This window comes from Triturus cristatus, chromosome 6 (genome assembly GCF_964204655.1).
Source record: "Triturus cristatus chromosome 6, aTriCri1.1, whole genome shotgun sequence".
Taxonomy (NCBI): Eukaryota; Metazoa; Chordata; class Amphibia; order Caudata; family Salamandridae; genus Triturus; species Triturus cristatus.
This window is the reverse complement of record NC_140589.1, coordinates 1,892,019,771-1,892,032,290: the sequence shown is the minus strand read 5'-3', so window position 1 is coordinate 1,892,032,290 and position 12,520 is coordinate 1,892,019,771. Positions and strand designations below refer to the sequence as shown.

Sequence of the window (12,520 nt, the reverse complement as noted above, 5' to 3'; positions counted from 1 at the left end):
TCCCAGTATGAGTAATCGCTGTATCTGAGATGATGCCAATGTAATAATATAATTCTAAACTGGGAAGGATATAAACTTCTTTCTCCTACAATAGGCAAGGTTTTCCCTTGCAACTCATTGTCACTGACGTCCCTGCATCAATAAAGTTACCAACTATTTTTTTTAAACTGACATATCTATGTAACATGATCGTGTCTGAAACAAACTATTTTAATGATATGAATTCTATCTACTATTGAGAGAGTAAAATGGGTCACTTATCAAAATCCTTTAGTTTAGATAGTAATCTATCATCATTTAAGTGAGATAGTTCACCTGGTCATGTGGAAACATATATTCACCAGCATCTGATTGGCCATAACAGTACCACACCTTGATGTATAATGACGTGAATGCACTTGATAAATAATAAACCTAGGGCCAGATGTAAGATAGAACCAAATTGCGATTTCCTAATTGTGGACTTTTGCAATTCGCAATGAGGCAATTCGCAAAATGGCATGTATTTAGAGGGACCCGCAGGATTTTGTGATTCGGTAATCATTGGTTGCACTTTGTGAATGTAGACACAAATTGCGACCACATTCCCAAAAAATCCATTATCTCCTACTCGGGTGAGGTCTATGACCCCAGCAACAGGAATACTGTCCAGGAGAAGCCGTGAAAGCAGGCAGAGAGAGGAGGGGAGTACTGCAGCACATTCCTAGTAAAGAGAGGAGACACAAAACCATTAAAATAAACCCCAAAAATGGCCAGCCAACAGGTAGAGAAGAAACAGGGGTCAGGAAGCGCATACTGAAGATCTCTGAAAAAGAAATGGAGATACTAACTGAGGAGTGCTCCAACAACCATAAGGAGCTGATTATTTGTGCATCCATGACTGTGCCTGAGACCTAGAAACGTAATATCTGGAAGGACATGCACCAGAAAATAAATGCTGTAGGCATGGCACAGCACTCGATGGAAGAAAGAAGGAAGATGTGGTATGACCTATGTTCCTGCATCAAAGAAAGGGTGGAAACACGCTTGAGTGAATCCCCGGCCACCAGAGGTGGTCCGTCAACTGTACCCCACACACAACACTCTAGGCAATGGTGGAGACTACCCTGCAGCCAGTTGTTGGTTTTGGTAGCCTTGACACATCAGCACCACCGCCAAGTTTGTGCACCTCCATATAACTATACTACATGCATGTATAAATAGATCTCATACAGGCAGATCAGTGCCAGACATTTATTGCATCATATTGTACAACTAAAGACAAATGGGTTCCGAATATGTAATAGCATGTCCATTTTCCAAACTGATGCACCTGAGGAAGAAATAAAATCATCACCTGATGAGGAGAATAACAGGTCCCAATGGAGTAAGGAGAAGCAGGATTGAGGAGAGCCTGTCCACACCACCTCATGCCCACGCCAGCAGTGCATCTTTGTCCCCACAGCTGATAGGAGGATAATATGCAGCCGCAAATTGTCATGCCCGACACCAGTGTACTGCAATGCATGCTCGTAGGTGCCGTGATATATGTTATATACAGCCGCTTTCTTGGTCCCAGCCAAATGCCGAACAGGAAGAGCTATTTGGTGGCCTTAAGGCATCCATGCTGCAAATTCAGCACCTACAGCACAAAGAAATGAAATTAGTAAACCTCAAATTGCATACCATTCAGCATGCAATATCAGTGGGCTTCAATACAGTGACCCCTAAAATGGACAACCTCTCAGGACATCATAGCTAATCTATGCACACAGAAAGCAAAGGACACTACCAACCAGATGTGCAGGAAGAGGAGCAGATCTGTCTGAATCGGTACCTTGACAAGGTCCATTGGAAGGCTTGCACATGCCACCTCAGCCTTGTCAAAGGGCACTGTGACACTGCAGGTGGACATGGGGCACTTCAGTGGAGATGTGGCGAGGGGGCTTGACAACACTGCCACTGAAGTGGAAACCATATAGAGAGCGTACGTTGCAAGTAAGGTGGTTGAAGTGCAAGGAATTGTTGAGTGTCTGCGGCATCTCTGCCACAGATATACGAGTGCTGCAACGCAGTAGTATCCATACTTCGGCACCTCCAAATTGTGGCACGTCTCATACTGGACACAGTCACAGGAAAAAGGGAGGGGTACGGATGCTGGAGTGTCTGTATATTTAGTTGGGAAACAGACATTACCATGCGGCTGTTTCCCCACAATGCCATTACATCGCAAGCATAACAACGCATGCAATGTAACAACGCGTAGCCATTACTACGCGTGTTTTTACATTGCATGCGCTGTTACAACGCATGCGATGTAATGCCTATCCACCTCGTTGTGAGGAAACAGAGGCTCTTCCGTTTCCTCACAACGACGTGCACTGCTCCTGGACGTGAAGCAGGAAGCAGGAACCGGGAGCAGAGACGTTGACACTGGAGAGGAACCACGAGGAAAGAGAGGTAAGGGTGATTGTGCTTGGGGTGGGAGTAGTGTGGGTAGTGGCTTAGGGTAGTGTTGTAGTGTCATAGTGTTTTAGGGTTTAGGGTAGTGTAGTGGTGTTTGGGTAGTGTAGGGGGTCGTGCAAGGGGTAGTGTATTAGGGTTAGGGGTAGTGTAGGGTGGGAGTAGTGTGGGTAGTGGTTTAGGGTAGTGTCGTAGTGTTTTAGGGTTTAGGGTAGTGTAGGGGTGGGAGTAGTGAGGGTAGTGTTTTAGGGTAGTGTTGTAGTGTCGTAGTGTTTTAGGGTTTAGGGTAGTGTAGTGGTGTTTGGGTAGTGTAGGGGGTCATGCTCTGGGTGGTGTTTTAGGGTTAGGGGTAGTGTAGGGGTGGGGGTAGTGTGGGTAGTGGTTTAGGGTAGTGTCGTAGTGTTTTAGGGTTTAGGGTAGTGTAGTGGTGTTTGGGTAGTGTAGGGGGTCATGCTAGGGGTAGTGTATTAGGGTTAGGGGTAGTGTAGGGGTGGGAGTAGTGTGGGTAGTGGTTTAGGGTAGTATCGTAGTGTTGTAGTGTTTGTGTAGTGTAGTGGTTTAGGGTTTAGTATAGTGCAGTGTTTGTGTAGTGTTTTAGGGTTTAGGGTAGTGTTGTGGTGTTTGTGTAGTGTAGTGTTTTAGGTTTTAGGGTAGTGTTGTACTGTTTGTGTAGTGTGGTGTTTTACGGTTTAGGGTAGTGTTGTAGTGTAGTGTTTTAGGTTTTAGGGTAGTGGTGTAGTGTTTGTGTGGTGTAGTGTTTTAGGGTTTAGGGTAGTGTTGTAGTGTTTGTGTAGTGTTTTAGGTTTTAGGGTAGTGTTGTAGTGTTTGTGTAGTGTAGTGTTTTAGGGTTTAGGGTAGTGTTGTAGTGTTTGTGTAGTGTAGTGTTTTAGGGTTTAGGGTAGTGTTGTTTTAGGGTTTATGGTAGTGTTGTAGTGTTTGTGTAGTGTTTTAGGGTTTAGGGTAGTATTGTAGTGTATGCGTAGTGTAGTGTTTTAGGGTTTAGAGTAGTGTTTGTGTAGTGTAGTGTTTTAGGGTTTATGGTAGTGTTGTAGTGTTTGTGTAGTGTAGTGTTTTAGGATGTAGGGTAGTGTTGTAGTGTTTGTGTAGTGTAGTGATTTAGGGTTTAGGGTAGTGTTGTAGTGTTTGTGTAGTGTTTTAGGTTTTAGGGTAGTGTTGTAGTGTTTGTGTAGTGTAGTGTTTTAGGGTAGTGTCGGGGGGGTCGTGCAGGGTAGTGTAGCGTTATTGTCACTTACCTTGCAAACTTTAACCACCAGTATAGATGTACCACTCATGTCTTTGTGTTGTAATGGCATGCGTGGTAAAAGCATAGTCGTGGTAAAATGTTGCGATGTAATGACATGTCATTGTCATTACATCGTGTAGTAATACCCACGTTGTAATGGCACGCGTGGTATTGGTATGCGATGTTATGACATACATCCTATTTAGTTTAATGGTAGGTGGGTACTGTATCCAACCTATTTGTTGGCATAATATTTCATATATTTATGTGCAAAACAGATATTCATGAAACAGTAGTGAAACACCTGACAATAAAGGTTTGTTCACTTTGATCACTCAAACTATTATGCAAGTATTTTTTTTCAATATGTTGAACTTACCATGACTTACATTGTAGAGTAATGTGTGGCAATGTTGTCCCTGCACCTCCTCCCTTCCACTGCTTTGCTCTCCTCTGTTGGACGCTGAGCTGGGGGGTCCAGGTTGTTCATTGCCAGATTCAGAATCTGACACTGCAATGTGTAGTACAATATATAAGACGACAATACTAAAACAATACAAAATGACAAACTACATTGAATTCATGAATGGATATACTGAAAAATTATATTTAATATGATATCACAATAACAAAGACAAAATGACAAAAGCAGTGGCTGTGAGATGATCCATCAGCCACTGCTTTTGCCATTTTGTCTTTGTTATATACATGAATTCAATGAAGTTTGTCATTTTGCATTGTTTTAGTATTGTCGTCTTATATATTGTGTTTATCATGTTTAATATCATTTGCTTGTCCCATAATTGCTTAGAAATGTTTTTAACATGACAATAATAAAAGTATGGAATTAAAAAAAAATATTAATATAGTTTACTCTGAGATCATTATATCACGTATGTCCTTGATATGAGTCACTGATTGTCCTTTGACCTTCTGACTGCCTAGGGATCTACCCTTAAATGTACTGAATACAGCTATGCCATCCAGATAGGCAGCACAGAAGGCCTCCTTACCAGCAAGGACCTGGTTCACCAGCCTCTGGTGGCAAGGGCATTTTTCAATCCAAACGATGTCACCTTAAACTGGTAGTGGCCCTCTGGAGTGGTGAAGACTGACCTTTCCTTTGCCCCCTCTCTATTAGGGTGATCTATCAGTACCCTGATGCAATATCAAAGGTACTTAAGTACTTGACAGCCCCTAACTGGTCAATCAGCTCATCATCCCAGGGAATGGGGTGAGCATATGTTGTAGTCACTGAAGTTAGCCCTCTGTAATCCACACACAACCTCAATTCAGGTGTGTGGCCACCGCAGGTGCCCCATCCACCTCACTGGGAGTACATTTAGGGGCTGGCTTTCCTCTCCCCCTGCCTCTCCCCTATTTAGTAGCTGGCCGGGCCAATGTTCCAAGCTCCAGCCCTTTTTGACTCCCATACTGGGTAGCCATGGTCCTTGTCATAGCACAGATCCAATCATCTAAGCCTAACATCTCCACATATGCTTTGAGCTTCACTTCCTCCCAGGTCGTATACTCAAGGTCATTACCCAACAAACAGTCCACAGGCATAGCAGGGCTCATTCTTACCTTCTGAAGACCTTACCTCCCCCCTCCCCCCACTCAAATGGAACAAGGGCCTCCGGATAGTGACCCTCTTTGTTGTCAGCCACCAAAGCCTTGTGGAATGCATGGGGAATTTCCTGCTTTGGAAAAACCAGGTGACTCCTTACAATAGTCATACTGGCTCCTGTATCATTCGGAGACTCCACACCTTGCCCATTGATGGTGGCTTATTGCATATACTTTGCAGTATTTAAGGGCACATGGATCTTAGGAACCATCTCACTGTTACCCAGGGTCACCAGGGTAACCCCACTAAATTCCTCCCAATAATTGTGACACACTCCTCCCTCAGCACTATACTAGCCACCCCCCGGAACCTTTCCTCCCGTGGGAGGTAGGGTCTATTTTGGACACTTGGATCCCCCTTCCAGTGTCCATACTCGAAGCACTCATTGCACTTAATGGACTTGGGCTGCTGGCTTTCGCCAGGGTAGTTTTTTGTCTGCTGGACAGATTGGGAATGAGAACCAGATCTTTTGGGGATGTTAGGAGAACTCTGTCTTTTTATCTCCCCCTTACTTCTTCTAAAGGGATCCCTGAGCACCCTTTTTGGGGACCCCCCAGATGCTTTCTTGGACACTCTGGTGCTGACCCAGATGTCTGCCTCTTCAACAAGTGTCTTGGGGGTTAGTAAGGTTAGTAAGCTTACTATCCACTAGGTGTTGGTGCAGCTCTGTAAAACAAATATCAAGGACGTGTTTCTTTAAAATTAAGTTATACAGCCCTGAATAATCAAATACTTTCCCGCCCCTCACCCAGCCCTTCAATCTCTTACCAACATAGTCAAAGCAATCAACCCAGCTCTGTGTGGACAGCTTGTGGCTGGCCCTAAATCGTTGTCTGTACTTTTCTGAGGTCAGCACAAACTTTCTGATCAAGATGGCCTTCAGTGCAGTGTGGCATGTCTGGTCCCCCACCTCTAGTGTACGAAGAGTGTCCTTTCTTAACCTGCAAACCACTTGCCACACCACCCCTCACCACATAACTGGGTACCAAATCTTTGGGTATTCGAAATCTTGACTCATGTGCAGACAATGTCGGTATGCTGCCATCATTACTGTTGCTGGACCACATTAGGGATCTGATATCCAGCTCTCTGAGACTGAGATCATGGGCCAGCTTCCTTTCCTACATGGCCAGTCTCCTCTAGTCTAGGGCCTGTTTTTTTTCTGGCAAAGCAGATTTCTGCTCCTGCTCTAGCTAAACAAGCTTCAGTTTGAGTATACTTTCCTCCCTCCTGTCTGCCAGCTCTTCTTTGAAGAGGTTCTTGGAGGAGACACTGCTCCTTGCTGGGGGAACCAATATTGCTGCAGGTCTTTGGCCCCCTCCCTAAGAAGTGGTAAATCCACATTAGAATTTAAACTCAGGTCATCTTCCTCTTCTATGATATATTGCTCCTCCCCCCTGGATTGTAAATCTCTGCAACCTGGGTCTACCCCCAAGATCTCAAAGCTTTCTGGAACTCCATCTTCCTGGTGAGTCTTTTGATGGAGATTTGAAATCCCTTACAGAACCCCCCCAGCTTGTTTGCACTGTAGGACTATAACTTAGCCAGCTCAAAATCAGTTGCTACAGGTACTATTCTCCAGTTTTGGACATGGTTCAGCAGAAATAAACAACAGGCCAATTAGGAAAAAATGAAAAAGGTTTTAAATGGTCTTAGTATGGAATGGTAAATAACATGGAGTTACTATATAGCATTGCAGAAACACAAGTGCTATTCTCATCGCAGACCACCAATCTTAGAAATTGTGTTTCTGGTTATCAGAGTATGCACCCTGTACAAGCAGGAAACATAATTGTAGTCAGGGTAAGTTATATATTCACTTAGAAATTACCTGTACTCACCCTTTGGTAGCTTGGCATAGAGGAGTCAGGTTACTAGACTCGCAACTAAAATCAGAAGAGATGTTGAGAGCATTTGAAAAGGTACTCAACTAGTTCTCCGTCAACGCTGAAAGAAGAAGCAGATTACACATTTAAAGGAAAGAGGCAGAAACAAAGTGTGCTAAAGAGACAAGAAAAAAAGATCAGAGCAGGAAGCAGACTTTAGTTAGGGGCGAGAGTAGGGTAAGAAATCTGAACGGAAAGGCAGATAACTTATCCGGAAATTGAGATGCAGACATTACCATAATCTCAGGAGCTGGAGATGAGGGGTTTTCAGTTTCTTGTGAATATATAACTAGTGTGACTTTGTGTCTCTTCTGGAAAGAGGCTGCAACGTGAGTGGACTGCTCCAGAGAAGGGTTGAGAGGTGCTTGTTTGTGTTTTGAGTTTCTTCAAATCCACACCTAAGTTTTTGTGTTCCTACATTTTTCGTGGCTTCTGAATTTTTATGGCAGAGTGTAAATATTAAAGTTGTGCGAGGAGGGTGGCTTTGAAATTTATGTGGGCAACTTGAAATGAGTTTTTTGGCTTTGTAGCCCTTTCTTTCTGTACCTATGTTGCTTGAATATGAATTTACCTTTGAAGAAATGAAAGACAAGAGGTGTTTGGAAAACAGGAACAATTGTTTGACTAAATGCGGCAGCCAGGAGATCAGGCAACAAAGTCAAGGTCCGAAAACTGTCTCAAAACACATTGGTTTCGGCCGTCATTTTATACTTTACATGAAGCATTATAAAACGATTTATGCTTTCCTTTTGGGGACAGAAATTTGGCCCAAGTCATGGGTCCATAAATGAGGAGTTTGATAAGAAGCACAGGTGGGCTTTGACTTCTTGTAGTCATACTGCAGGGCCAGTGGGAGCGTGTCCATATGACCAGCATGAGGAGTGTGCCATCACTGTGTGTAATGTGCCTGCTGTGTTCTGATTGGCTGTGTTTACCTAACTTAGGGCCATATGTAGGTAGCCTCACATTTACCGATTCATAAATACCGAATTTTACCGATTCGGTATTTATGAATCGGTAAATGTGATGTAGGTAATAATTCGGTAAATATTACCGAATCGGAAAAATTCGGTAATTATGAATCGGTATTTACCGATTCGGTAATGAGGCATACCTTCCCATTGATTCCTATGGGCCTGGAGGCCCATAGGAATCAATGGGAAGGTATGCCTCATTACCGATTCGGTAAATACCGATTCGGTAATGGGGGGAGCATATTCAAGGGTGGCAGGGTGTCGCATTGACACCCTGTTGCACCCCTGAATCTTGCATGTGTGCACATGTGGCGCACATTCATGCCCTAAGGGCATGTATATCTGCCACATGGCACTCTTAAATCTGCAAAATATTGCTTTTTGCAAGATATTCGTTATTTATCACCAACCTGTATTTGGTGGTAAATAACGAATTTCTAATACTAATTTTCACTCTTTAGAGTGCTCCCTACATATGATTTCTGGATTCGGTATTTACCGAATCGTTATTTTACCGATTCGGTAATTTACCGAATCCTGAAATATGCCTCCTACATCTCAAATAGCTAAATACCGGTCGGTAACGGGATATTTACCGAATTTCGGCCGTTACCGACCGGTATTTAGCTACCTACATGAGGCCCTTAGTGTGGCGTTTGACTTCGTGGTGTTTTGAGAATGAGTGCCACTTCAGCCAAATGTGTCTAATTTTAATGAATTTGTGTGGCCCTGAAAGCGAAGCTGTGTTTTTTCGGGGATTATTTAATAGGATGGCACAAAGTTACACAAGGCACTGTGTCAAACACTTATCATTTTAAAACCCTGAAGACACAAGACAAAATTGAGCAGCACCACTCCAGCGTCTGTGCAGCCATTGGTAAATAACAGCCATTGTGTTAATTGGTACTGTTTCTGTTACAGAAAAAGAGGGCTTGTGTCCCTATGAAGAAGGTAACATAAGATGTACCTACCCATTAAAGCCCGACGTGTGCCTAAGTGACAGCGACTGTCCCGAAGAGGAAAAGTGCTGCGGGGCCTGCACAAAAAAGTGCACCAAACCTTATCGAGGTATGTGGGTAATCTCTTGCTCTATTGCTTATTATAATCTCCTCAGGTGTAAGAGTTCAGGGATTCATAACTCACAGGTGAAACCAATCACATACAAGATAAACCAATCATATGAATCAAAGCAAGCAAAGCCAGAAGCAAAATAGGAATTGTGCCTTGTAATTATCAACTAAGTTGTATGTATTTAGCAGGTAGCTGTCCATCAGAAATGTTGTACATAGCATCAAAAACACTAATAACGGTGCACTGGCAATTTAGCAAAACACATATAAGTGGCTGGAGATGGAGAAAGAGGCGTAAAGTATGACAATGCATCTATATATGTACATTAAAATACTTGCACATTACCATAATTCTGTGTTCCTCAGACAGGCCGTCCAAGGATGAGAAGACAGGCTGAAGACCTGTTTGCGGGTGGTAGTTGTGAGCCAATGAGGGGAGGCCTACCAGATGTTGGATGGGAAAACATACACCCTACACAACACAGACATACCATTGAGACTGGCCTGAGTGGCATAGATCCCCTTTATTCAAACCCTCAGCCGCGCCCCCCTGGAGGGATCTGTGCTTCTCATCTCCAACTATGAATCGCCTAGGTGGCTGACAACAGATGTTTACAGTCAATGTCAGTGTGAGCTCTGCAAGAGCTGAGCCTTAGACTTTCTTACCAGAATTTAAGTTTTTGTAAGCTCTTGTTCCAGGATCAGCCATCCAGCGTGGTGCCAGTAAGGATGGGATATTGTGGTAAAGTGTCTCACTATGTTGAACGGGGATATTAGGGCATGCAGAAAAGGACATCGTTGCATGCAGCCTGTACAGAGTCTCATCAATGCAAATGTTTGGATCCGGGCATTGGCTGTGTGGGAAGGAGGGTGAAGGGACTCAGGCATTCCTAGTGGAAGGAGATGTGTTAGGGTGTCAAAAGGAAGAGGATGGATCTTGGAATAGCAGCTAGACTCATACATGAGGAGAAGCTGCTGAAGATCTTCTTTAATTGGGAAGTGAATTCATCTTACAGTGTATTTCATTACAGCAGTAATATAAAAACAATGTTCATTATATATTGTACAGGGGAATAAATATGTTAACTAACAGTTCAGGTAAAAAACATTCATCAATAGTCCATCTTTAGATTTACTGTTTCAGCTGACACCAGCGCTTCTCAAATCGTTTGCATAAACCATTCTCTTATGGTAAATTTTTGCCAAGACCAGAGTCTTTTTAATTTTATGTTTCCATTCTTCAAACGATCTTCAATTTTGATCTGCCTTGATTATATTGTGATTTCCCACCTCCAGGGCTACGCATATGTACTAAACTCCTAGGGGCCGATTCACAGAACTAACATAAGACAAAATCCTAAACTTACCGATTTTGGTATTCACAGAAGGCATTTAGTAGTAGTGAAGTTACTAAGTCTGTCTTACGTCTGTCTTAAGTTTGTCTTAAGTCTGTCTTAAGTCTGTCTTAATTCTGTCTTAAGTTTGTCTTAAGTTAAACTTAAGACAAAATACTAACTTTACTACTACTAAATGTCTTCTGTGAATACCAAAAGTAGTAAGTTTAGGATTTTGTCTTAAGTTAGTTCTGTGAATCGGGCCCTTACTTTGTAAACGGTACCAGGCGGGCGACGGAATGTCTTCCTGTGGACTTCGCCCTCTCACTAACCTGTCGGCCCGAAAAAGAGTTGCTCAACTGCAGGTACTTGAAAAAACTACTTGTGAATATTACATTTTTATCTAACTTCTTCAAACCTGATAAAACTTTCTTGATTCCTTGATTGTTTATGTTCCCATACATCATTTTTGACCTATTCCGGTATCATCTTGAGCGATACGTTTTTCCCCGGCTGTATGTTTTAGCTCTTCTTATCCATAAACGCATATTTTTGTATTTTCCAGGATTCAAAAATCTGCAAGTGAAGCCCTGTAAGCCTTACATCCATGTCATTACACTTACAAGGATTGTATTATATTGAAATATTCATTTCCGATCTCACAAGTCATTGCTGTGTCTGAGATGAGGCTGCTAAGTAAAATAAATTCAAAGTGGGAAGATTCCAACCACCTCTCTCCTACAGTAGGCAATGTTTTTCCTTTTAACTCATGGCCACTCACTTCCCCACATCAATAAAGTTAGCAACCATTTTTTTAAAGCAAGTGTATTTATGTAACTGAGAGTGTCTGCAACAAACCATTTTAATTATATGAATTCTATCTACTATTGAAAGGGGAATATGGGAGCACTTATCAAAACCCTTCTTTAGATTGGATCGTAATCTATCATCATTTAAGCGAGACACGTCACATGGTCATGTGGAAACATATATTCCCAAGCATCTGATTGGGCATGACATTACCAAATTGTGACGAATAGTAATCTGAATACACTCGATAAATAATAAACCTAGGGCCAGATATACAAAAGAACCAATTTGCGATTTCCTAATTGCAAACTTTTGTGATTTGCAAGTAGGAAATGGCATGTACCTATGGAGGCACAATCACAATTTGCGATTACCTCATCGTTCTCAATTTGTGAATAAGTCGCAAATTGCAAATAAAGTCGCAAATTGCAACCACTTTCCAAAAAAATGCATTATTTCCTTCCTGGGTGAGGTCCATGGCCCCAGCAACTGCCCAGTAGAAACCAGGAGAACAGGCCGAGTGAGTTGGGGAATACTGCTGCACATTCCAAGTGACCCGAGGAGACACAAAACCATTTAAATAAACCAAAAAATGGCCAGCTTGATGGCAGAGAAGAGACAGGGGCTAGGAAGCGCAACTTAAGTTCTCCAAAAAAGAACTAATTGAGGAGTGCTGCAAGAACCATAAGTAGCTGTTTGGTTGTGCATCGATAACTGTGTCTGAGACCTAGAAAGACCTGGAAACGTAATGTCTGGAAGGACATGCAGCAGAAAATAAATGTTGTGGGTGTGGCACAGTGCTCAGTGGAATAAATAAAGAGGAGGTGGTATGACCTCCAGTTTCGCACCAAAGGAAGGGTGGCAACACACCTGAGTGAGTCATGGGCCACAGGAGGTGGTCCCTCAACTATACCCCCACCCACAACACTGGGGGCAATGGTGGAGACTACCCTGGAGCTAGACACTTCTTCATCTGCACCATTGCAAGTAAGTGTACCTCCATATAACTGTATACTACATGCATGCATAGAGCTGATGCAGGCAGTTTTTGTCTCATTACAGAATATGACCCTGAACTGGATCTGTTGTTAAACTCCTTGGTAAAGAGGGGGAGGATGGGGCTATCTTGACTCA

At 42.9% G+C, this 12,520-nt stretch overlaps 1 protein-coding gene across 1 annotated transcript in view; it reads left to right on the top strand.

The window, feature by feature from the left end:
- LOC146822325 (uncharacterized) overlaps positions 1-12,520 on the top strand; it is a 670,174-nt gene that overhangs the window by 460,572 nt on the left and 197,082 nt on the right. The window contains exon 9 of the mRNA XM_085610040.1: positions 9,094-9,240. Within this exon, the coding sequence (XP_085466166.1) occupies positions 9,094-9,240 (147 nt within the window). The remainder of the gene's footprint in view (positions 1-9,093; positions 9,241-12,520) is intronic.